This window comes from Erythrolamprus reginae, chromosome 6 (assembly GCF_031021105.1).
Source record: "Erythrolamprus reginae isolate rEryReg1 chromosome 6, rEryReg1.hap1, whole genome shotgun sequence".
NCBI classification, from domain to species: domain Eukaryota; kingdom Metazoa; phylum Chordata; class Lepidosauria; order Squamata; family Dipsadidae; genus Erythrolamprus; species Erythrolamprus reginae.
Genome location: NC_091955.1, coordinates 3,654,235 through 3,680,380, shown reverse-complemented (window position 1 = coordinate 3,680,380; position 26,146 = coordinate 3,654,235). Strand labels below are relative to the sequence as shown.

The window sequence follows — 26,146 nt, the reverse complement described above, 5'->3', positions numbered from 1 at the left end:
CTTTTCTTTCTGTATGTCTGTCGACGTTTTTTGTTTATTTGTCTCTGTCTATTGTCAAATGCCTATTGTTTAGACTATAATTCGACATGATTATTGTTTTAATCTCCAACTACCCATTTCTCGCATTCCTTTTCCCCCTGTATTTTGACATGTCTATATTGTTAATTGCAATTAAATGTATTTATTGTATCTTTGTAAATAAAAACTTTTATTTTAAAAAAAAAGGAATTGGAAGAGTAACCACTAATTCAATATTTCTGACGCCCAACCTCTGGTGATGCTTTCCCGGTTGCCAGTGGTCAGCCCAATCTGAGACCAGGTGAGACCTCAATCCCAACGGCCTGAGCATTTACCTTCCGAGCAGAGCGGGATCTTGCAAACTTCGTGCCGTGTTTTTGGGTCGCTTGTGAAACACCAGGGTCCCCCTTCCTCTCCTCGTGGGTTCCGGCAGTAGTTCCTCTGTAGATCTTTACCTCGATAGCTCGAAGGTAAAAAGCTAGTTTTAAAATGATAATCATTACAGTATAAGAGCATGCAGATTGGGCTTCGAAGATTCCCAACTTCGCGAATTCATCGGTCTGATATAGTTTATACATAGCTCAAAAAAAAATCTATCAATATCTATATCTAATCTATACTGCTCAAAAAAATAAAGGGAACCCTCAAAAAACCCATCCTAGATCTGAATGAATGAAATATTCTCCCTGAAGACTTTGTTCTGTACAAAGTTGAATGTGCACAACAGCAGGTGAAATTGATTGCTTCCTAAATGGACAGCTTGATTTCACATAAGATTGATTGATTGATTGATTGATTGATTGATTGATTGATTGATTGATTGATTGATTTGGTTGGTGGGTTGGTTGGTTAGATACATAGATAGTTAGTCCAATACACAATAATACTGTTGTGGTTAGCTCTGGCCCAGCTCCTGCCCCAAGGACTGTGGATGTGGGGGAGGCATCCACATGCTGCAGGCCTGTTTTGCTCCCGGTGGAATCTGCTGATGAAGGCTCCTCTGACCAAGAAGACATGAGTGACAGGGAGGAGGAGAGTGGGGCAGACAGCCCAGAAGGAGATCAATTATCTAGCTCCTCCTCAGATTCAGAACAAGAGTTAATGATACAGCCACGCATGCGGAGAGCGATGCATAGGCAACAACAACTGAGAGATTATTATCAAAGGAAATGAGGCCACCTGTGGTTGGGTGGGGCTGTGGTCATTAGTGAGGCTGCTATAAATAGCAGCCTGTGGGTTTGGCCATTGTGGAGGATTATCTGATCGTTGTGTTTCATGACTGCTTTGCTGACTTTGATCTTTGTGTGCTGATTTTTCCCCGCTTTGAAACTAAACCAGAGCAAAGTGTGTTTCACTTTGTGAAAGAAGGACTGTGAATTGCCTCACAGCTGCAAGCTAAGTATCACAGAACTGATAAGGGACTTGTACAAATTACCAATTTGTTTGGAGACAAGTGCTCTTTGCTATACAAAAAGAGTGCTCTGTTTATTTGCATTTTCGGTATAAAGAATATTGTTTTGAATTTTCAAACATGTGTGTGTCTGAAATTGTATCTGTGCATTTTTGGGAGGATTCCACCAGAGAACTCGACAGAACAAATACACAATGAAGGTTATAGAGAAATACTCGAGTGAAATGTATTAGAGAAAGAATAGAAAAGAAAAGAAAGGAATAAAATGTATCTAGGAGAGAATAGCAGAAAGAATATAGAGATGGAAGAGAAGATATAGGAGATATAGGAGAGACTATAGGACAGGGGACGGAAGGCACTCTAGTGCACTTATGCACGCCCCTTACTGACCTCTTAGGAATCTGGAGAGGTCAATCGTGGATAGTCAAAGGGTAAAATGTTGGGAGTTAGGGGATGATGCTACGGAGTCGGGTAATGAGTTCCACGCTTCGACAACTCAATTACTAAAGCCGTATTTTTTAAAGTCAAGTTTGGAGTGGTGAATATTACGTTTAAATCTGTCGTGTGCTCTTGTGTTGTTGTGGTTGAAGCTGAAGTAGTCTTTGACAGGCAGGACATTGCAGCCTATGATCTTGTGGGCAATACTTAGATCATGTTTGAGGCGTCGTAGTTCTAAGCTTTCCAGACCCAGGATTGTAAGTCTAGTTTCGTAGGGGATTCTTGAAGTTATATTCTGTTATTTAAGTGTTCCCTTTATTTTTTTTGAGCAGTATAGATAACTTTTATCATGGTATTTCTCTAGGGAGCACATTGGCCCAGATTAAAAATGAAATCCTGTTGCCTGCATTTTCAAGAGAAAGTTTATATCTACCCAAGCACATACATAACATATATGTATATAAACATGCTATATACATGCATAAATATATACCTGCACACACAATCACACAAACACACACTCAGGAGAGAGAGAGAGAGAGAGAGAGAGAGAGAGAGAGAGAGAGAGAGAGAGAGATTGAAATGATTATTATTATTTATTATTATTTATTAGATTTGTATGCCACCCCTCTGCAGATTCGGGGTGGCTCACAACAATAATAAAGACAATGTAAGAACAAATCTAATAATTAAAAAAAACACACTAAAAACCCCATTATTAAAAGCAAGCATACACACAAACATACCATGATCCCAATTGAAATATTCCATCTGACCTTAATTAATTTATGCTAATTTGATTTAGGATGTTATATTGTTCCTTTACATGCTGTAAGCTGCCCCGAGTCCTCGGAGAGGGGTGGCATATAAATCCAATATAAATCCAATATAAATCCAAATCAATCAATCAATCAATCAATTAATCAATTTGGCTATTTCAAGAGCCACCCTTGTTGGAAAAGGCAGGGTTGATCCCACCAATCTTACCTGTGTTCGTGAGGAATGGTGGAATTCCAGGCTTGGCATTCGATCCCACTTTTGGTGACCGATATGTTTCCCTTGTACGTGGCTCCTTTACCAACGATGCAATTTCGAATGTAGTCTATTGGAGAGTCAACGAAACAAAGGCAAAAGAAGAACGTTTTCTGAAGAGCAGGTAGACAAACTTAGCGGAGGATGGATTGCCTTGAAATGTCTGCTTTGATCCATTTGTTACCTAGTCTGCAAGTAAACAAGCTTTCTCTCCTCCTCTCTCCAAGGATACCACGGTCCTCCTACACCTCCTCTCTCAATTTTTCTCCCCCTCTCTCCTGTTTCCTCGTCCTCCTCTTCTTCTTCTTCCTCTTCCCACTTCCCTCCTCTCTCTTCCTGCTTCTACCCTCCTCTTCTTCCTCCTCCTTCCCTCTTCTCTTCTCTCTCTTCCCCCCACTGAAGATTATGAAGGTGGATAAGGAAACATCTCCAAGAAAACCACCAAGCTTAGAGACTATAAAGGACCTCCTCCTCATCTTCTTCTTCTTCCTCTTCCCACTTCCCTCCTCCTGCTCCTCTCCTCCTCTTCCTCCTCCTCTCCCCACTTCCCTCTTCTCTCCTCTCTCTTCCTCTTCCTCCCACTGAAGATTATGAAGGCGGATAAGGAAACATCTCCAAGAAAACCACCAAGCTCAGAGACTACAAAGGACCTCCTCCTCTTCTTCTTCTTCTTCCTCTTCCCACTTCCCTCCTCTTCCTCCTCCTCCTCCTCCCCTTTTCTCTCCTCTCTCTTCCTCTTCCTCCCACTGAAGATTATGAAGGCGGATAAGGAAACATCTCCAAGAAAACCACCAAGCTCAGAGACTACAAAAGACCTCCTCCTCTTCTTCTTCCTCTTCCCACTTCCCTCCGCTCTCTTCCTGCTCTTACCCTCCTCTTCCTCCTCCTCCCCTCTTCTCTCCTCTCTCTTCCTCTTCCTCTCACTGAAGATTATGAAGGTGGATAAGGAAACAGCTGCATAGAAAACCACCAAGGTGGTTAGCCAGCACCAAAGAGCCCTGAGAGCAACCAATACTCTCTTTTAATGGTGGAATGAAGTAAGCTGCAGTGGGAACAAGGAAGACCCTGGTCCACAACCCAAGATCCCACCTGCTTTGCATAATCACGTGAAACTCTTTTCCAACCAACACCCCACCACCAACACCATTGTCTTAGCTCTGCAGCAAGGCTCATCCAAGTTAGCCACTTACGTACCTTTCTTTTCATAGAGAATGAATGTGCTGTCGTGTTTCTTCCTGACTCCATTGTCTAGGCTAGTAAAAGATAACCAATGGCAACGTTTGGCTGTTTTGTCGAAGGCGAAAGCCCTGGATAGGAAATAAAAGAAATTGCACCATTAACTCCCACAGGGATACGTGGTTTTCTTTATTACCAGAGCTTAGAAGGGAGAAAATCTCAGAGACTAGATAGAAGTGATTTAATTTCATGTAACTACTACTTCTTCTTCTTCTTCTTCTTCTTCTTCTTCTTCTTCTTCTTCTTCTTCTTCTTCTTCTTCTTCTTCTACTACTACTACTTTTAATTATCATTATCCTCCTCCTTCTTCTACCACTACTACTACTTTTTATTATCAATATCATCATTTATTTATTTATTTATTTATTGGATTTGTATACTGCCCCTCTCCGCAGATTCGGGGCGGCTAACAGCAATAATAAGACAGCGTACAATAATAATCCAATAATAAAAAAAAATTAAAAACCCATTAATATAAAAAACCAAACAGACATACAGACATACCATGCATAAAATTGTAAAGGCCCAGGGGGGAAGAGTATCTTAATTCCCCCATGCCTGGCGGCAGAGGTGGGTTTTAAGTAGCTTACGAAAGGCAAGGAGGGTGGGGGCAATTCTAATCTATGGAGGGAGTTGGTTCCAGAGGGCCGGGGCCGCCACAGAGAAGGCTCTTCCCCTGGGTCCCGCCAAGTGGCATTGTTTAGTTGACGGGACCCGGAGAAGACCCACTGTGTGGGACCTAACTGGTCACTGGGATTCGTGCAGCATCCTCCTCTCCCTCCTCCTCCTCCTACTACTACTATTACTACTATTTATCATTATCCTCCTACTCCTACTCCTTCTTCTTCTTCTACTACTACTACTATTATTATTATTATTATTATTATTATTATTATTATTATTATACATATTCTTCTTCTTCCCCTCCTCCTCCTCCCTCTCCCTCCTTCTTCCCCTCCTCTTCTTCCTCTCCATCTCATTTCTCTCCCTTTTCCTTCTCTCTTTCCACCTCCTTCCTCTTCTTTTCCACTTTTCCTCTCCTGTCCTCCTCCTTTCTCCCATTTCTCTCTTCTTCCTCTTCTCTCCCTCTCCTCCTCCTCCTCCTCCTCCCTGTTCTTCTCTTCAACTTCTCTTCTTTCCTTCTCTCCTCTTCCTCCTCTTCCCCTTGACTCAAGAAGACTAGCCTTTTCATTGAGAGTCAAGTTTGGTACAGACGAATGTAGGGTCATAGCGGGCCAATACGTTTTTGCTACATTCGAAATATCTGCAAAGGTGACGGTCGGCCAAAAAGATCCATCATAGCTTCTCTCAGCTGGTGATAGCCTACTTTCTTTGAATAAAAGAGGCTGCACCTAATAGACTGAGAAAACACAACTTGAAGAATGTAAGGAAGCTTCTTCTTTTTTTGAGTTTTCGCTCCAGCTGGACCCAGTAGGAAGGACTGTGCTGATGAAAATATAATTTATGAGCAGGGGAGGTCGCAGTAATTTATCACTGGGTGTTTTGAGTCTGATTTCAAAAATGATTACATGGAAAGGAAATGGAGTTTTTCTTAAAAAAAATATCACCTAAATTCTGTACAGGATTAAGCTGTGTGGGCGTAGAAAATGTTACCGAGGACTGGTAGGGCCTTATTATTCTTCACTTCTCCTTGAGTCTCGACCAATTAAGTATCAGTTACATCACAAACAACTTCTAGATGGAGCCCAGAATCTGTCATACTCCAGAAAGTTGGAGAATCTCAAGCTTTTCAGCCACCCCCTCACCAAGACAATACTACAAGCGGAGAATATTTGTTACTTCCATTGGAATTTTTTTGTTTTAAAAAAATACACACTAAAGCTATAGGCCTTGTTTTCATTTTTAACCATTCAACGCTCGAAAATCCAACACTCCATTCTCCCTTCTCCCCTTGGTCATGGTCCTCCTCCTCTTCTTCTAAGTCAAACCCTACTGTAATTGGCACATCTGCCATTGATACGGTTCCACATAAAGAGCTGATAGATAAATTAGTGAAGATTGGACTTAATCCCTGGATAGTTCAATGGATTTGCAGCTGGCTGAAGCGTAGACATCAAAGAGTTATTGTTAATGGCGAGTATTCTGAGCAGAGACAGGTTACAAGCGGTGTGCCACAAGGGTCTGTTCTGGGTCCTATTCTTTTTAATATGGTTGTGAGTGACATAGGAGAAGGTTTGGTAGGGAAGGTTTGCCTATTTGCCGATGACTCTAAAGTGTGCAATAGGGTTGATATTCCTGGAGGCGTCTGTAATATGGTAAATGATTTAACTTTCCTAGATAAATGGTCAAAGCAATGGAAACTGCAGTTTAATGTTTCCAAATGTAAAATAATGCAATTGGGGAAAAGGAATCTTCAATGTGAGTATTGTATTGGCAATTCTTGTTTTTACTTGTTGTGAGCCGCCCCGAGTCTTCGGAGAGGGGCGGCATACAAGTCCAACTAATAAATAAATAAATAAATAAATAAATAAATAAATTCTGTGTTAGCAAAAACTTCAGAAGAAAGGGATTTAGGAGTAGCGATTTCAGACAGTCTCAAAATGGGTGAACAGTGCAGTCAGGCGGTAGGGAAAGCAAGTAGGATGCTTGGCTGCATAGCTAGAGGTATAACAAGCAGGAAGAGGGAGATTATGATCCCGCTATATATAGTGCTGGTGAGACCACATTTGGAGTACTGTGTTCAGTTCTGGAGACCTCACCTACAAAAAGATATTGACAAAATTGAACAGGTCCAAAGACGGGCTACAAGAATGGTGGAAGGTCTTAAGCATAAAACGTATCAGGAAAGACTTCATGAACTCCATCTGTATAGTCTGGAGGACAGAAGGAAAAGGGGGGACATGATCGAAACATTTAAATATGTTAAAGGGTTAAATAAGGTTCAGGAGAGGTGTTTTTAATAGGAAAGTGAACACAAGAACAAGGGGACACAATCTGAAGTTAGTTGGGGGAAAGATCAAAAGCAACATGAGAAAATATTATTTTACTGAAAGAGTAGTAGACCCTTGGAACAAACTTCCAGCAGACATGGTAGATAAATCCACAGTAACTGAATTTAAACATGCCTGGGATAAACATGTATCCATTGTAAGATAAAATACAGAAAATAGTACTGTATAAGGGCAGACTAGATGGACCATGAGGTCTCTTTCTGCCGTCAGACTTCTATGTTTCTATGTTTCTATCTCTAGTTCATCCAGGTCTATTTATTTATTTATTTATTGGATTTGTATGCCGCCCCTCTCCGTAGACTATTTCTCCCTCCTTCTCCCCTTCTCTCTTCTTCCTCTTCTCTTTCTCAAGAGGACTAGCCTTTTCATTGAGAGTCAAGTTTGGTACAGACGAATGTAGGGTCTTAGCAGGCCCACATTTGTCCGCAGGTGATGAAAATATAATTTATGAGCAAGGGAGGTCAGAGTAATTTATCATTGAGTGTCTTGAGTCTGATTTCAAAAATGATTTCAGTGATCTCTCATTTTTCGTAGGGGATGCATTCCAAGACCACCCATGAAAAATGAATTTCCGTGAAGTAGAGGAAAGATATTTTATTTATGTATTTAATGAGTATTTGACTCTTAAAACCCAACCGTTGCATTAAACAGTCATTCTATAAAGTTTTTCAACTGGAACTAAATGTTTCTAGTTTCTAGTACTGTAGAATTTTATGAATTTTAATGGGATTTAAAAAATTTAATGGATTTAAGCCCCCTTTGAAAATAGCAAATCCATGAAAGATGAACCGTGAAGTAGCGAGGGATTACTGTATAAGGAAAGAAAATGGAGGGGTTTTTTTAAAATAAAAACTAAATTCTGTACAGGATTAAGCTGTGTAGAAAATGTTACCAAGGACTGGTAGAGCCTTATTATTTTTAACTTCTTTTGAGTCTCAACCAATTAAGTTATCCGTTACATCACAAACAACTTCTAGAAGCAAACATTGCTCTAAGACCGTGATGGCGCACCTATGAACCTATGAGCCATATAGGAAAGCTCGTGAAACATTGCCCTATGTCAGTGCCAGCGTGTATTCACGCGCTGGCCAGCTGATTTTCGGCCTTGAGAAAGGCAGTTCCGCCCTCAGGAAACCTCAGGAAAGTTTCCTGAAGGCTCCGGAGTGCAAAAAACAGCACAATGGGCAAACAGGAAGTGTGTTTTCCAAACTTCCGGTTTGTCATTGGGCTGTTTTTTTTGCACTTCCAACTCTATCATTCATGGATGGCTGGAGAATTCTGGGAGTTGAAGTCCACAAGCTTTAAAGTTGCCGCCTTTGAGGACCCCTGCTCTACAACGTGAAATGCAAGGGGATAAAAAGCCATTGTTCAAGGATCTTCAGTTCTTCAATCCTTCCTGGTTATAAGGATGTGTGCTTCCTTGATATTTCTTAAGATCAGTCCCCCACTTTTCTGCATGGTTGTTTCAGGGCAAAACAAAAGTCATTTGGATTCTAGCCAGATTTAAAAGAAGGCAGAGGGGAGATTTAAATTATCCACTACTATAGACCCATCAGGGGAGAACAGGCAGATATCAGAGGTCTTATTGTGTCATCAAAACTGTCTAAGAAAATCTAAATGTACAAGATGGCTGTGTTGAGTGGGCCTTGGCGAGTTTCTCCATTTTGGGGAGAAAAAGATAGCTTTCTATCATCCTTCAGGACCGCCTTCTGCCACACGAATCCCAGCGGCCGATTAGGTCCCACAGAGTTGGCCTTCTCTTGGTCCCGTCGACTAAACAATGTCGGCTGGCGGGACCCAGGGGAAGAGCCTTCTCTGTGGCGGCCCCAGCCCTCTGGAATCAACTCCCCCCAGAGATTAGAACTGCCTCCACCCTCCTCACCTTTCGTGAGTTATTGAAAAGTCATCTTTGTAGCCAGGCATGGGGAAATTGACCTATCCCCCAACTATCTTGGTTTGTGTATGGTTTGAATGGATTGTGTGATTAATTTTACTATAAGGGTTTTTAAATATTGGGTTTGCAGACTGTTTATCATCGTTGTGAGCCGCCCCGAGTCTTCGGAGAGGGGCGGCATACAAATCTAATAAATTATTATTATAATTATTATTATCCTTAACCAGAAGGGTCCTCAAAAGAAAAGTCCAATGCTATAAACCTCTAATATTATTATTATTATTATTATTATTATTATTATTATTATTATTATTATTATTATTTATTGGATTTGTATGCTGCCCCTCTCCGCAGACTCGGGGCGGCTAACAACAGTAATAAAACAGCACATAATAATAATAATAATCCAATACTAAATACAGTGAAAAACTCATTATTATAAAAACCAAACATACATACAGATATACCATGCATAAAATTGTAAAGGTCTAGGTGGAAAGTGTATCACAATTGCCCCATGCCTGGCGGCAGAGGTGGGTTTTAAGCAGCTTACGAAAGGCAAGGAGGGTGGGGGCAATTCTAATCTCTGGGGGGAGTTGGTTCCAGAGGGCCGGGGCCGCCACAGAGAAGGCTCTTCCCTTGGGTCCCGCCAAGCGACATTGTTTAGTTGATGGGACCTGGAGAAGGCCCACTCTGAGGGACCTAACTGGTCGCTGGGATTCGTGCAGCAGAAGGCGGTCCCTGAGATAGTCTGGTCCGATGCCATGAAGGGCTTTATAGGTCATAATCAACACTTTGAATTGTGACCGGAAACTGATCGGCAACCAATGCAGACTGCGGAGTGTGGGTGTAACAAGGGCATATTTGGGAAAGCCCATGACTGCTCTCGCAGCTGCATTCTGCACGATCTGAAGTTTCCGAACACTTTTCAAAGGTCGCCCCTATTGGCTCCCTCCGGCTCCTTCTGTCTCCATCTCTTAAAAAAGAAGAACCATTAGACACCAAAAATTCAATACTCCTTACCTGCAAATGAATAAAAGTCCTTTACTTCGGCTACATCTTTTGGCGCACTGTTCCGTCGTATTGAGCAGCTTCGTTTTAACTTTCAGTGCCTTGTCTATCCTTACTAATGAAGTATCAGCTGTTTTCCGGTAGTCATGAAGGGGGTTTCTCTTCCCTTTGTTTTCTGCAGGAAGAAGCGACAAACACACCCATCTGTTGCGTTATTCCAAGAAAGTCAACCTGATAAAGGCAACTCTAGACAGGGAGCCAGTGATGGCCTCCTACGGTCAGCTATGCAGTACTGGTAGAAAAATTTTGAATTTTTCCCCCCCTTCTGGGCTGTTTTTTCCTATCTCAGTAAAAGAGGTTGAATGTGTATAACTTTTGTGCGTGTGTGTGTACCTACACATTTATTTATAGAGCAGATCATGTATATTTATAGAGTAGATCATGTATATTTATATCATATTTATGTTCGGGTATGTATGTGTTGTTTGCTTTTTAAATATGATAGGGTTTTTATGTGCTTTTTAATATTAGATTTGTTTTCGCTGGAATATTGTTTTTATTATTGTTGTGAGCCGCCCCGAGTCTTCGGAGAGGGGTGGCATACAAATCTAATAAATAAAGAAATAAAGAAATAAAAAGAAATAAAGAAATAAAGAAATAAAGAAATAAAAAGAAATAAAGAAAGAAAAAGAAATAAGAAAGAAATAAATAAAAATAAAGAAAGAAAGAAATAAGAAAGAAAGAAAGAAAGAAAGAAATAGAGAAATAAAGAAAGAAAGAAAGAAAGAAAGAAATAAAGAAAGAAAGAAAGAAATAAAAAGAAATAAGAAAGAAAGAAATAAAAAGAAAGAAAGAAAGAAAGAAATAAGAAATAAAGAAATAAAGAAATAGAGAAAGAAAGAAAGAAAGAAATAAATAAATAAATAAATAAATAAATAAAAAGAAATAAAGAAATAAAAAGAAATAAGAAAGAAAGAAATAAAAAGAAAGAAAGAAAGAAATAAGAAATAAAGAAATAAAGAAATAAAGAAATAAAGAAATAAAGAAATAAAGAAATAAAGAAATAAAGAAATAAAGAAATAAAGAAATAAAGAAATAAAGAAATAAAGAAATAAAGAAATAAAGAAATAAAGAAATAAAGAAATAAAGAAATAAAGAAATAAAGAAATAAAGAAATAAAGAAATAAAAAGAAAGAAAGAAAGAAATAAGAAATAAAGAAATAAAGAAATAAAGAAATAAAGAAATAAAGAAATAAAGAAATAAAGAAATAAAGAAATAAAGAAATAAAGAAATAAAGAAATAAAGAAATAAAGAAATAAAGAAATAAAGAAATAAAAAGAAATAAAGAAATAAAAAGAAATAAATAAAGAAATAAAAAGAAATAAATAAAAAGAAATAAGAAATAAAGAAATAAAGAAATAAAAAGAAATAAGAAATAAAGAAATAAAGAAATAAAGAAATAAAGAAATAAAGAAATAAAGAAATAAAGAAATAAAGAAATAAAGAAATAAAGAAATAAAGAAATAAAGAAATAAAGAAATAAAGAAATAAAGAAATAAAAAGAAATAAAGAAATAAAAAGAAATAAATAAAGAAATAAAAAGAAATAAATAAAAAGAAATAAGAAATAAAGAAATAAAGAAATAAAAAGAAATAAGAAATAAAGAAAGAAAGAAAGAAAGAAAGAAAGAAAAAGAAATAAAGAAAGAAAGAAAGAAAGAAAGAAATATTTTTCTGTGCCTGTGTGTAATGTGTATGTGCACATATGGCGAATATACATAGAATTAAATAGCATGTTTTGGATGTTGAGGTATAGTAAATAGAGAGGGAAATTGTATCTCTTTGAGGCGAGGAGAGGCCAGGCATCCTAACCCAAACCATTGACGTGAGTGATGCCAAGTTAGCCACCTGACCTTTAAGCCACCACCCCTGGTCACATGATTATCAAGCCACTCCCACCTGGTCACATGGCCAGCAAGCCACACCCGAAAAACAAGGCACACCCAAAATAAGCCACACCCACAGTGTGGTAGTAAAAAAAATGGCAGCACCACCATCAAGACCAAAATGTTTGCTGCTAGGCAAGATGTTAGTTCGTTAAGGGAGTTTTGCCCCATCTTATGACTTCCCTTGCCACCGTGGTTAAGCAAATCATTGAATTTGTTAAGTGGGTCACCTGGTTCTTAAGCGCCTCTTACAATACTAGACAACATGGTATCAACAGTAGAGACCTTCAAATATGTAGGTTCTATTATATCATATGAATGTCGAGTACAGGAGAAATCAGGAAATTCAAGCAGTTCAGTAGAGTAAATGATTTATTGCAAGGTTAAGCTCTCTTACAAGAATCTGGCCAATTAACAGTCAAGGGAAATGAGCAGGAGATAAGAAAGTCATTCCAAATGAGCCAGACTTAGATCTCTTTGCTTCCAGAACTTGTGAATGCTCCAACACTGGAAGTTTTTAAGAAGAAAGTGGACAACCATTTGTTTGAAGTGTTAGAGGGTTACCTGCCTGTGCAAGGGGGTTGGACTGGAAGACCTTCAAAGTCCATTCTAACTTTGTATTCTATTATTAGTCTATTATTCTATTTATTACTCTATTTTTCTATTTTTCTATTATTCTATTATTCTATTTATTATTCTATTAGTCTTTCTATTATTCTATTATTCTTTCTGTTATTCTATTATTCTTTCTATTTTTCAATTATTCCTCTATTCTACTATTCTGCTATTCCATTTTCTATTTATTATTCTATTATTCTGTTTATTATTCAATTAGTCTTTCTATTATTCTACTATTCTAATATTCTATTATTTTATTTATTACTCTATTATTCTGCTATACTATTATTCTATTTATTATTCTGTCATTCTGTTATTCTGTCATTCTATTATTCTATTTATGACTCTATTATTCTATTATTCTACCTATTATTCTATTATTCTTTCTATTATTCTGCTATTCTACTATTCTGCTATTCTATTTTCTATTTATTATTCTATTATTCTGTTTATTATTCTATTAGTCATTCTATTATTCTACTATTCTACTATTCTATTATTTTATTTATTATTCTATTATTCTGCTATACTATTATTATATTTATTATTCTGTCATTCTGTTATTCTGTCATTCTATTATTCTATTTATTACTCTATTATTCTACCTATTATTCTATTATTCTGTTATTCTGTTATTCTATTTATTATTCTATTATTCTTTCTATTATTCTATTATTCTTTCTAGTATTCTATTTATTATTCTATTAGTCTCCCTATTATTCTACTATTCTGTTATTCTATTTATTATTCTATTATTCTTTCTATTATTCTATTATTCTGGTCTATGGTCCATTCCATTCTGCATTCCATTCCATTCTATATTCTATATTCTGCTCTGATTCTCTTCTCTCCTATAGACTATTCTATTCTATATTCTATTCCTCTCTTTCAGACCTGCAGGACCAATGACACATTTGACCCCTCCCTCCAGCTCACCCGGCCAGCTTCTACCATGAAAAGTCCAGGAGTTTCCCCTTGAATCATCGTATTTAAATTGCAAAAACAAAACAAAACAAATGAAGTCACTCCTTCAAGGCTGGAACTCTGTGTGGGAGCAATGAGAGACACAAGGGAAATGGATGTACCGGGCAAAGGAAAGGAGAGAGAATTGGTTCAAGTTTTGGAACTTCTGCCAAAGCAAAAGTATGTTTAGCACATAATTCAAAGCTTCTGTGGTTTCTAACCTATTTCAGGTGTGTGTGTGTGTGTATGTTTGTGTGTGTGTGTGTGTGTGTGTGTGTGTAGAACCACCCCTACAGTCTCTTGCCTTGGAATGCTAAATTGGAATAAAGATAATTTTGACATCTTAACCTGGTGGGGGTGACTGGTGCACAAGAAACAGAGCGAGATTTGGCATCTGTACATGCGCAGGAAGCAACTTACCACTTACAACTCCATCGTCTCCGTTCCGACTTAATTATAGTTCATAAAATCATATACCAAAATGTCCTACCTGTTAACGACTACTTCACCTTCAACCGCAACAACACACAAGCACGAAATCGATTTAAACTAAATGTCATATCGCATCTCAGACATTAACACCCTTGAAAATGTCCAAAGAGACTTCACCAGAAGAGCCCTTCACTCCTCCACTCGAAACAGAATCCCCTACGAGACTAGACTTTCAATCCTGGGCCTAGAAAGTTTAGAACTAAGGCACCTTAAACATGATCTAAGTATTGCCCACAAGATCATATGCTGCAACGTCCTGCCTGTCAGCGACTACTTCAGCTTCAACCACAACAACACAAGAGCACACAACAGATTTAAACTTAATATTAACCGCTCCAAACTTGACTGTGAAAAATATGACTTCAGTAACCGAGTTGTCGAAGCATGGAACTCATTACCGGACTCCATAGTGTCATCCCCAAACCCCCAACACTTTACCCTTAGATTATCTACGGTTGACCTCTCCAGATTCCTAAGAGGTCAGTAAGAGGCGAGTACAAGTGCACTAGAGTGCCTTCCGTCCCCTGTCCTATTGCTCTCCTATATCTCCTATACCGTTCTTCTATTCCTATATCTCTTCTTCTATTCTTTCATTGATATCTTCTATTACTATACCTTCTTTTCTATTATTTCTCAGATATATTTTACTCTGAGTATCTCCTCTATAACCTTCATCATGTATTTTACTATGTGTATATAGATATATACCCACTAAAACCCTCATTGTGTATTGGACAAAATAAATAAATAAATAAATAGATATAAATATTTCCAATCTCCTACATTGTTATTGATGTATCTACTTACAATACTTTGTAGGTAAAAACACACATACATAGTTGCACATTTTAATTCATTGTTGCAAAATCCGTATCATATTCATAGATAGATAGATAGATAGATAGATAGATAGATAGATAGATAGATAGATAGACAGATAGATATAGATAAATAGACAGATAGAGATAGACAGATATAGATAAATAGATAGACAGATAGGCAGACAGATAGACAGATAGACAGACAGATAGATAGATATAGATAAATAGATAGAGATAGATAGATAGATAGATAGATAGATAGATAGATAGATAGATAGATAGATATAGATAATAGATAGATAGAGATAGACAGATAGACAGATAGACAGATAGACAGATATAGATAAATAGATAGAAATAGACAGACAGACAGACAGACAGACAGATAGATATAGATAAATAGATAGATAGACAGATAGACAGATATAGATAAATAGATAGAGACAGACAGACAGACAGACAGACAGATAGATAGATAGAGATAAATAGATAGATAGATAGATAGACAGACAGACAGACAGACAGATAGATAGAGATAAATAGATAGATAGAGATAGACAGATAGATAGACAGACAGACAGACAGATCAATCAATCAATCAATCAATCAGCAAGGGTTGGACTAAATGACCTACAAGGTCCCTTCCAACTCTAATAAAAAAATAAAAAATAAAACAAGGGTCCCTCCTTCCAATTCTGTTTATCTGTATCTAAGCACCTTTGGGGATTATTCAGTATCATAACACAGCACTTCAGAGAAAAGTGTAGAAAACCAAGACTTTACTTGTTGGATGTTTTTGGGAAGTATATGTTTAAGTTAGCGTGAAATCTTTCAATCAACGTCCATAAATATTTGTTAGACAATTTGGAGATCACTGTGTTGTTGTTGCTGTTGTTGCTTCCCCTAAAAGAGCAACAGAGAAACAACCCCACAAAGCCATTGATCTAAAAAAGATTCCTACAGCTTTCATCTACCTCGGCCAAAGGGGAAAAAATAAATAAAAATTGAAGCAGCTACATTTTTGATGTTCTCTCTTCATAGCCTAGGGACCAATTTTTTTCCCCTCCAACCGAATCCCAAAGCAGATCAGATCAAATCCAACCTGATTACCTTTGAATTTCAAAGAGCCAGAAACTCCAATCAAAGCGTGACTTTTTTTCCATCTCAGAAGCCCAGCTGAAATGAAATTAATGCTGACTCAGGTTTTTTTTTAGCATCGTACGGACGGAAATTTCTTTTCAACAGGACCACAGTCGAAGAAAACGTACAATTATTTTCCCCCGCATGCTGCTGTTCCCAACTCTCTCTCCCCTCCCAAAAATTATTCTCTAAATTCAAATTATTTGTTTGAAAAATCCAGGAAGTGGGGGGGGGGGAGATCTCTTGAGATATAAGAATTGTTTGACTTTCATAGAAACATAGAAGATTGACGGCAGAAAAAGACCTCATGCTCCATCTAGTCTGCCCTTATACTATTTCCTGTAATTTATTTTAGGATAAAATTATTTCATCTGTCTAAGAAAAAAAACGAACTAAAAAAAAGAAAACAAAAACTTTGTATAAAAAATTCTAAAATCGGATTTAAGTAGCTAATTTTAATCTAAAAAGTGACAGGCTGAGCAATTTTTCTTCATTTTTCAATTCTATGAATCATTTCTTAGATCTTAAATTTCGTTTCAAACCTATTCTAGTTTACATTTAACTATGATAGAAATATAGAAGATTGAGGGCAGAAAAAGACCTCCTGGTCTGCCCTTATACTATTTCTGGTATTTTATCTTAGGATGGATATATGTTTATCCCAGGCGTGTTTAAATTCAGTTACTGCTGGAAATTTGTTCCAAGGATCTACTACTCTTTCAGTAAAATAATATTTTCTCACGTTGCTTCTGATTGTTCCCCCAACTAACCTCAGATTGTGTCCCCTTGTTCTTGTGTTCACTTTCCTATAAAAAACACTTCCCTCCTGAACCTTATTTAACCCTTAAACATATTTAAATCTTTCAATCGTGTCCCCCTTTTCCCTTCTGTCCTCCAGACTATACAGATTGAGTTCATTAAATCTTTCCTGATAAGTTTTTTGCTTAAGACCTTCCACCATTCTTGTAGCCCGTCTTTGGACCCGTTCAATTTGATCAATATCTTTTTGTAGGTGAGGTCTCCAGAACTGAACACAGACTTTCCCTCTGAAATGGACATCTGTTATTTCTAGGGTGAAAATAATTTTGGACAAAGATATAAGGAGAATGGAGCTAGGCATCGGGAACTAATAAATTTATATGATTTTGGAAGAAGCACTGATTTTAAAATCATACCTGCAAAAAATATATTCTTGCCATCCCCCACAAGAGATGACCTTTAATTTCATTTCATTAAAAAATTTCTATCCCAACTCCAATCACCTTCTCTTTCCACGTTATTCTTGGACTATTAAATATTACAGCTATAAGATTATCCAAATAAGAATATTGAATACAAAATATTTACATATAGACAAATATTCGGAATGTGTATACAGTGTTCCCTCGATTTCCGCGGGGGATGCATTCCAAGACCGCCATCGAAAGTCGAATTTCCGCGAAGTACAGATGCGGAAGTAAATACACCATTTTTGGCTATGGACAGTATCACAAGCCTTCCCTTAACACTTTAAACCCCTAAATTACCATTTCACATTCCCTTAACAACCATTTACTCACCATTATTACTGGTACTCACCATTGAATAAGGCACTTAGTGATCCTGATATTTATAAACATAATTATTTATTAACAATAATTATTATTTTTGTTATTTATTTGCAAAAATTATTAGTTTGGCGATGACATATGATGTCATCGGATGGGAAAAACCGTGATATAGGGAAAAAACGCGAAGTATTTTTTAATTAATTTTTTTTGAAAAACCGTGGTATAGGCTATTCGCGAAGTTCGAACCCGCAAAAATCGAGGGAACACTGTACAATAATATATATAAGCCATTGTATAAAAATACTGTTTACCCCATCCCCCTCCCACTTCTCTTTTTTGTATTCCCATCCCCCTTTTCCGTTTTCTTTTTTTTATAAACTAATAAAGTATATTTAAAAAATAAAAATTAGGGATGGGGTGGGTGCTAACTTCCTACACCTTTCTGCCGAGAAGCTGATAAGACGTTAAATCTCAAACCAACTTCGAAAGCGCCCAAAATATGTCGTTTTGATTCTCATAAAACACACCCTCTTCTCTCTCTCTCTTTTGCAATCATTTTTACTTCCTCTAAATTAACTGCAACAGTAAGAATCCAAGCGTGTGTCACAAGTAATCAGATTTCAACACACATTTCCTAGAAGGATTTAAAAATAAAATAAAAAATGAAGAAACAAAGCTCTGGATCTCTTGTATCATCGCTCTATTATTATGTCTGATGTGAAACAAGGCGGCCTTATATCCTCAGACGCTGAAAGCTAACGTCTTCTTCTGGGGCCATATCCGTCATTGGATGTTGGCGGTCACGCTGGTGATCACCACCAATTGTCTCAGTTTTTCCCAAAATAACTAATCATTAATACATAAATAATTTTTAACTTTCCTTCCCATCATAAAACTCGGGGGGGCTCACAACAATAATAAAACAGTGTACAGTAATACCTTGTCTTACAAACCAAATTGGTTCCCGGGGGAGGTTCGTAAGAGGAAAAGTTCGTAAGACGAAACATTGTTTCCCATAGGAAACAATGTAAAATCAATTAATCCATGCAACGAAAAAAACCCGCAAAAAACACCACCGCCCGTCTGTCACCTTTTGAAACAGCCGGGGGGCTTCACGGCGGCCTCCCGAACGCCGAACGCCAAACCTGAACTTCCACGTTCGGCATTCGGGAGGCCACCGAGAAGCCCCCCGGCTGCTTCAAAAGGTGACAGACGGGCAGTGGGGCTTCTCGGCGGCCTCCCGAACGCCGAACCCGGAAGTTCGGGTTAGGCGTTCGGGTTCAGGAGGATGCTGAGAAGCCCCCTGGCTGTTTCAAAAAGTGACAGCCGGGCGGCGGGGCTTCTTGGTGGCAGCAGCGGGTTTGTAAGAAGGAAAAAGTTCGTAAGAAGAGGCAAAAAAATTCTGAACCCCAGGTTCGTATCTCGGGTTGTTCGTAAGACGAGGGGTTCATATTATGAGGTACTACTGTACAAAGAAGAAATCTAATATTTAGAAGAAAATTGAATAAATTAAATAAATATTTAGAAGAAATTGAATAAATAAATAAATAAATAAATAAATATCTAAAAACCCGTCATTTAAAAAACATACAACACAAGCATACCATTCATAAACTATATAAGTCTGGGGGAGATGTCTCAATTCCCCCATGCCTGGCGATATAGGTGGGTCTTAAGCAATTTACGAAAGACAAGGAGGGTGGGGGCAGTTCTGATCTCTGGGGGGAGTTGATTCCAGAGGGTCGGAGCTACCACAGAGAAGGCTCTTCCCTTGGGGCCCGCCAGACGACATTGTTTAGTCGACGGGACCCGGAGAAACCCACCTTTATTTATTTATTTATTTATTTATTTAGATTTGTATGCCGCCCCTCTCCGCAGACTCGGGGCGGCTCACAAGAAGTGAAAAAAGAATACTTGTATTAGAAGGTCATGACTTACAAACAGGCTGGCATGCGCATTTATGGAAAGATAAATTGCAAAAACAAACTATATTTGACAGGCACTTGATCCGTAAATCACTACTAAAAACCTGGTACGAAATTAAAAATAAACACTACGACAAAATTCCAAGATGGCTTTCCACTATGGAAGCCATCATCTACCCAAATTTGATCGACATAGCCAAAACCATCCAGTACAGAGACATATTACACCCAAACGGGGAACTCAAATCTAGACAAGAACTGGAAAGATTAAATCATAAAATGGATTGGTGGACATACGCCCAAATAGAATCCAGATTTAAAAAAGACAATCAAACACCCGGTATTCAAAAATCTATGAACCCATTAGATAAGATTCTGATAGGAAATGAAAACAAACAAATAAGCAGAATATACCAAATACTTTTAGAACAGGAAAGAATAAAAGATACGACCAAAACACCAATGATAGCGTGGGAAAAAAATCTGCAACACGCCATCCATATTGCCGACTGGGAAAGAACATGGACCACAATATCCAAAATAACCCTTTCGGCAGCATATAAGGAAAACTATTACAAATTATTCTACAGATGGTACCTCCCACCGGCGAGATTAGCAAAGATCCACCCAACGTTATCAGACTCATGTTGGAAGTGTAAAAAGGAAAGAGGTACGTTTTTCCATATGTGGTGGTCCTGCCCCATGATACAAAAAATTTGGACAATAACTCATACTTGGCTCACAGAGATCACGAAAGAGGAAATAGAACTCACACCGGAAGCTATGCTTTTAGGAGTTTGGAGAAAACATTATTCAAAACAAACAATGCTCCTCACAACACATATTAACACCGCCACGAGAATTGCGATAGCACAACTCTGGAAAAGTGATCAGATACCAACGGAAGATTTAATTATAGATAAGATATATGCATGTGTAGAGATGGACGAATTCACGAACTCAATTAAGGGAAATAAATTAATAGAATCAAAAAGAACATGGCAAAAATGGCACGAATGGGTTCAAAAGAGAACATAAAAGCAACATAATATGAAACAACAGTACAATTGAAACGACCTACAGTTACCGTGTATAATTAATGAACGTAATAGATTTTAGAATTTAAAAATATAAAATACAATGTATATAATGAAAGAAAACCGGTCAAAACTTACTGTCAGAATGTTAACTGAGAATATGTATAATCTGTAATTCAAAATAATATGTGATGGGAATGACATAAGAAAAATTAATAAAGAGATTTAAAAAAAAAAAAAAAAAAAAGAAGTGAAAAAAGACAGTTTGCGACAAATCTAAATTCCTACTAAAAAACATTTTAAAAACCCCATTTTCTAACACACATACATACACACATACCATTCATAAATTGTACGCCCAGGGGAGATGCCTCAGTTCCCCCATGCCTGACGACACAGGTGGGTCTTAAGGAGCTTACGAAAGGCAAGGAGAGTAGGGGAAGTTCTAATCTCTGGGGGGAGTTGGTTCCAGAGGGCCGGGGCCGCCACAGAGAAGGCTCTTCCCCTGGGGCCTGCCAACCGACATTGTTTAGTTGACGGGACCCGGAGAAGGCCCACTCTGTGGGACCTAATTGGTCGCTGGGATTCGTGTGGCAGAAGGTGGTCTCGGAGATATTCTGGTCCAGTGCCATGGAGGGCTTTAAAGGTCATAACCAACACTTTGAATTGTGACCGGAAGTTGATCGGCAACCAATGCAGACTGCGGAGTGTTGGTGAAACATGGGCATACCTAGGTAGGCCCATGACTGCTCTCGCAGCTGCATTCTGCACGATCTGAAGTTTCCGAACACTTTTCAAAGGTAGCCCCATGTAGAGAGCATTACAGTAGTCGAACCTCGAGGTGATGAGGGCATGAGTGACTGTGAGCAGTGAGTCCCGGTCCAGATAGGGCCGCAACTGGTGCACCAGGCGGACCTGGGCAAACGCCCCCCTCGCACAGCTGAAAGATGGTTCTCTAATGTGAGCTGTGGATCGAGGAGGACGCCCAAGTTGCGGACCCTCTCCGAGGGGGTCAATAATTTCCCCCCCAGGGTAATGGAAGGACAGATGGAATTGTCCTTGGGAGGCAAAACCCACAGCCACTCCGTCTTATCTGGGTTGAGTTTTAGTCTGTTGACACCCATCCAGGCCCCAACAGCCTCCAGACACCAGCACATGACTTCCACCGCTTCATTGACTGGACATGGGTGGAGATGTAAAGCTGGGTATCATCAGCGTAATGATGATACCTCACCCCGTACCCTTGGATGATCTCACCCAGCGGTTTCATGTAGATATTAAATAGTAGGGGGGAGAGGACCGACCCCTGAGGCACCCCACAAGGGAGAGACCTCGGAGTCAACCTCTGACCCCCCCCACTAACACCGACTGCGACCAACTGGAGAGGTAGGAGGAGAACCACTGAAGAACAGTGCCTCCCACCCCCAACCCCTCCAGCCGGTGCAGAAGGATACCATGGTCGATGGTATCGAAAGCCGCTGAGAGCTCAAGAAGCACCAGGACAGAGGATAAACCCCTGTCCCGGGCCCGCCAGAGATCATCCATCAATGCGACCAAAGCAGTTTCCATGCTGTAACCGGGCCTGAAACCTGACTGCTGGGGACCTAGATAATCGGCTTCTTCCAAGGATCGCTGGAGCTGGAGTGCCACCACCTTCTCGACAACCTTCCCCATAAAGGGAAGGTTGGAGACTGGCCGGTAATTGTTAAGTACAGCTGGGTCCAGGGAAGGCTTCTTGAGGAGGGGGCACACGAGCGCCTCTTTATAGGATGATGGAAAAGATCCCCTCCCCAAGGAAGCATTGATAATCTCCTGGACCCAGCTCCGTGTCACCTCCCTGCTGGCCGAGACCAGCCAGGAGGGACACGGATCCAGTAAACAGGTGGCGGAACTCACAGCTCCAATGGCCTTGTCCACTTCATCAGGTGTCACCAGATCAAACTCTTCCCAGACAGGTGGACAAGTACGTGCCCCAGTCACCTCAACTGACTCGTTGTCAGCCGACTCTGTTTTCCAATTGGAGTCGAGGTCCACCCGAATCTGAGCGATTTTATCAGCGAAAAACGTGTTTAAGTCCTTGGCACTACTCTGTAAGGGCTCCCCAACTCCCCTCTGGTTAAGAAGGGAGCGGGTCACCCTAAACAGAGCGGCCGGGCGGGATTCCGCTGATGCAATCAAGGCGGCATGATACGCGCATCTTGCCGCCTTGAGCACCACTTTGTAAGTCTTAATAAAAGCTCTTACAAGTGTTCGATCAGATTCAGACTTACTCTTCCTCCATCGCTTCTCTAGACGTCTCTTCTGGCGTTTCAACTCCCGGAGCTCCTCGTTGAACCATGGAGCTCTATGGGGTCTAGCGCCGCGGAGAGGTCGCAAAGGTGCAATTCGGTCAAGAGCCTCCGCTGCAACCTTGTTCCAGGCTTCCGCAAGAGACTCCGCCGAACTGTGGACGAGTGCCTCTGGAATAACCCCAAGCGCCGTCTGAAAGCCCTCTGGGTCCATCAGGCGCCTGGGGCGGAACATCTTAATTGGTTCCGCCTCCTTGCGGGGAAGGATTGGAGCCAGGAAGTCAAGCCATAGTAGAAAATGGTTTGACCATGACAAAGGCAATGCTTCTAAGCCCCTTAGTCTCAGACCATTACTCAGTTGCTCAGAGAGGAATACCATGTCAGGTGCGTGTCCTCCCTCATGAGTCGGACCCTGAACTACTTGAGTCAGGTCCATGGCTGTCATGGTGGCAATGAACTCCTGTGCCAACCCAGAGGTTTCGCCGAGTGACGGCAGGCCAACCTCTTGCCCTCGATGCTGCGAGTTTTGGCGGTCTCAAGACCGCAGCTGAGTCCACCACCACCACCATGCAATGGGTATCCTGCTTTGCCAAAGTTACAATCTGGTCACTTTAGGTATGGGCACATGCACACGTGTTAGCAAACACAGAGAGACAATTTTGGCAAACGCACCATCACTGCTTTAAGCTGATCTTAATACTGGGTTCAGTTCTGGAGACCTCACCTACAAAAAGATATTGACAAAATTGAACGGTGTCCAAAGACGGGCTACAAGAATGGTGGAAGGTCTTAAGCATAAAACGTATCAGGAAAGACTTCATGAACTCCATCTGTATAGTCTGGAGGACAGAAGGAAAAGGGGGGACATGATCGAAACATTTAAATATGTCAAAGGGTTAAATAAGGTCCAGGAGGGAAGTGTTTTTAATAGGAAAGTGAACACAAGAACAAGGGGACACAATCTGAAGTTAGTTGGGGAAAAGATCAAAAGCAACGTGAGAAAATATTATTTTACTGAAAGAGTATTAGATCCTTGGAACAAACTTCCAGCAGACGTGGTAGATAAATCCACAGGAACTGAATGTAAACATGCCTGGGATAAACAAATATCCATTGTAAGATAAAATACAGGAAATAGTATAAGGGCAGACTAGATGGACCACGAGGTCTTTTTCTGCCATCAGTCTTCTATGTTTCTATGTTTCTATCATAGTTAAATGTAAACTAGAATAGGTTTGAAACGAAATGTAAGATCTAAGAAATGATTCATAGAATTGAAAAATGAAGAAAAATTGCTCAGCCTGTCACTTCTTAGATTAAAATTAGCTACTTAAATCCTATGTTTCTATCTCAAAAAACAGCTAAGTAGGCTGAGATTTCGGTTTGGATGTGTAGCGAAGACCCAGAATAATAGACTAGACTGGGAAGTAAAATATATCCTTATTTTTTATAAAAGAGAACGGTGTCAAGATCTTTTATCAGATCATTAGACGCAAACCTAATGAATCTCTCCATGAATTTAACAGGAGCCGAGCTGAGGGAGAATTAATCTTACATGCATTGATGATGTATTTAACAGGAATGTTCACTGCCTTACGGGTTTATTTATATCCCCTTTTTTCGTGTTTTTTAAAAAAATGACCGCCTATTGCTTTCAAGAGGCCCCACTGGAGGTCTGGGAGGCTCTAAACACCCCATATGCCCCCCGAATATATATTGTCGTGTGTCGGGAAAGTGATATTTGTATCACTAAATGCACAATCTTAAATCAATGTGGCTGAATTACATAGGGGCTTCACGGTCTGAATAAATATGGAGAGGATTATGACATCATTCAGCCCTTTTTATGCTTCCTGGACAATTTTTTTTTCCTTCCTCAAATGTTTCCTTCGGGCATCTGATTTTTTCATTTTTAATCTTTTGTCGCAGGTGAGTTTTTGACAACTCCGAGGCCACTTGGGAAATTTATTTGTGACTGCGTGGTGGGAAATGGAAGGACTTATATTCGATGAAGACTGGTCGTTTGCATCCTTTTAGAGCAGTGGTTCTCAAACTTTCTATTATAATATATAATATTATTCTATTATTCTATTTATTATTCTATCGTTCTATCATTCTATCGTTCTATCGTTCTTTCGTTCTTTCGTTCTATCGTTCTATCGTTCTATCGTTCTATCGTTCTATCGTATTTATCGTTTTATCGTTTTATCATTTTATCGTTTTATCGTTCTATCGTTCTATCATTCTTTCGTTCTATCGTTCTTTCGTTCTTTCGTTTTATCGTTCTATCGTTCTATCGTTCTATCATTCTATCGTTCTATCGTTCTATCGTTCTATCGTTCTATCAGGAAATGGCCTCTTACCCAACTTCTGGTGGGCCCCGTAGGCTCATTTTTTGCCCTGCCCATGCTCCAAAGGCTTCACTGGAGCCTGGAGAGGGTAAAAATACCATCCCTCTGGAGGCTCTCTGAAAGCCAAAAATGCCCTCCCAGAGCCTCTGTGCAAGCCAAAAATCAGCTGGCTGGAACACACATTGCACATTGGAGCTGAGCTAAGGCAATGGCTCGGGTGCCAGCAGATAACCCTAACTCTTGCCATCACTGTACTAAACCTTTTAAACATACAGTGGTATCTCTACTTACAAACTTAATCAGGTCTGTGACCAGGTTCTTAAGTAGAAACGTTTGTAAGAAGAAGCCATTTTTCCCCGATAGGAATCAATGTAAAAGCAAATAATGTGTGCAATTGGGAAAACTACAGGGAGGGTGGAGGCCCTGTTTCCTCCCAGGAAATTCCTAGAGAGGCTCCACGGAGGCTTCTTCCAGCCTTTTCCGGCCCTGTTTCCTCTCAGGAGATTCCTAGAGAGGCTCCACGAAGGCTTCTTCCAGCCTTTTGCAGCCCTGTTTCCTCCCAGGAGATTCCTAGAGAGGTCCCACAGAGGCTTCTCCCTGCCTTTTCCAGGCCTATTTCCTCCCAGGAGATTCCTAGAGAGGCCCCACGGAGGCTTCTCTCCGCCTTTTCTGGCCCTGTTTCCTCCCAGGAGATTCCTAGAGAGGTCCCACGGAGGCTTCCCCCCACCTTTTCCGGTTACAGTTTCGGAGGCTCGGGTTTGTAAGTAGAAAATGGTTCTTGAGAAGAGGCAAAAAAACCCCTTGAACACCCGGTTCTTATCTCAAAAAGTTCACAAGTAGAGGCGTTCTTAGGTAGAGGTACCACTGTACATCGCTGTACATTGCTACAAAAAAATGTAAATTCCATGCAGCTTCCTGATTTTCCTTAAAATTATTTAAAATCCCAAGGCATCCCAGAGGTAGAGATTACATCTTTCAAACGTCTGGAAACCTAATAGATCTT

At 39.6% G+C, this 26,146-nt stretch overlaps 1 protein-coding gene across 4 annotated transcripts in view; it reads right to left on the bottom strand.

Moving 5' to 3' along the window:
* Positions 1 to 26,146, bottom strand: part of HGF (hepatocyte growth factor) — an 85,565-nt gene that overhangs the window by 42,493 nt on the left and 16,926 nt on the right. For 2 of the 4 annotated variants that reach the window (XM_070755091.1, XM_070755092.1), the window contains exons 2-5: positions 10,025 to 10,187; positions 4,094 to 4,206; positions 2,855 to 2,969; positions 354 to 481 (exon numbers count right to left, since the gene is read on the bottom strand). In XM_070755091.1, the coding sequence (XP_070611192.1) occupies positions 354 to 481; positions 2,855 to 2,969; positions 4,094 to 4,206; positions 10,025 to 10,187 (519 nt within the window). Of the gene's footprint in view, positions 1 to 353; positions 497 to 2,854; positions 2,970 to 4,093; positions 4,207 to 10,024; positions 10,188 to 26,146 lie in introns of all 4 variants that reach the window. The other 2 variants (XM_070755089.1, XM_070755090.1) reach the window with 1 other exon arrangement.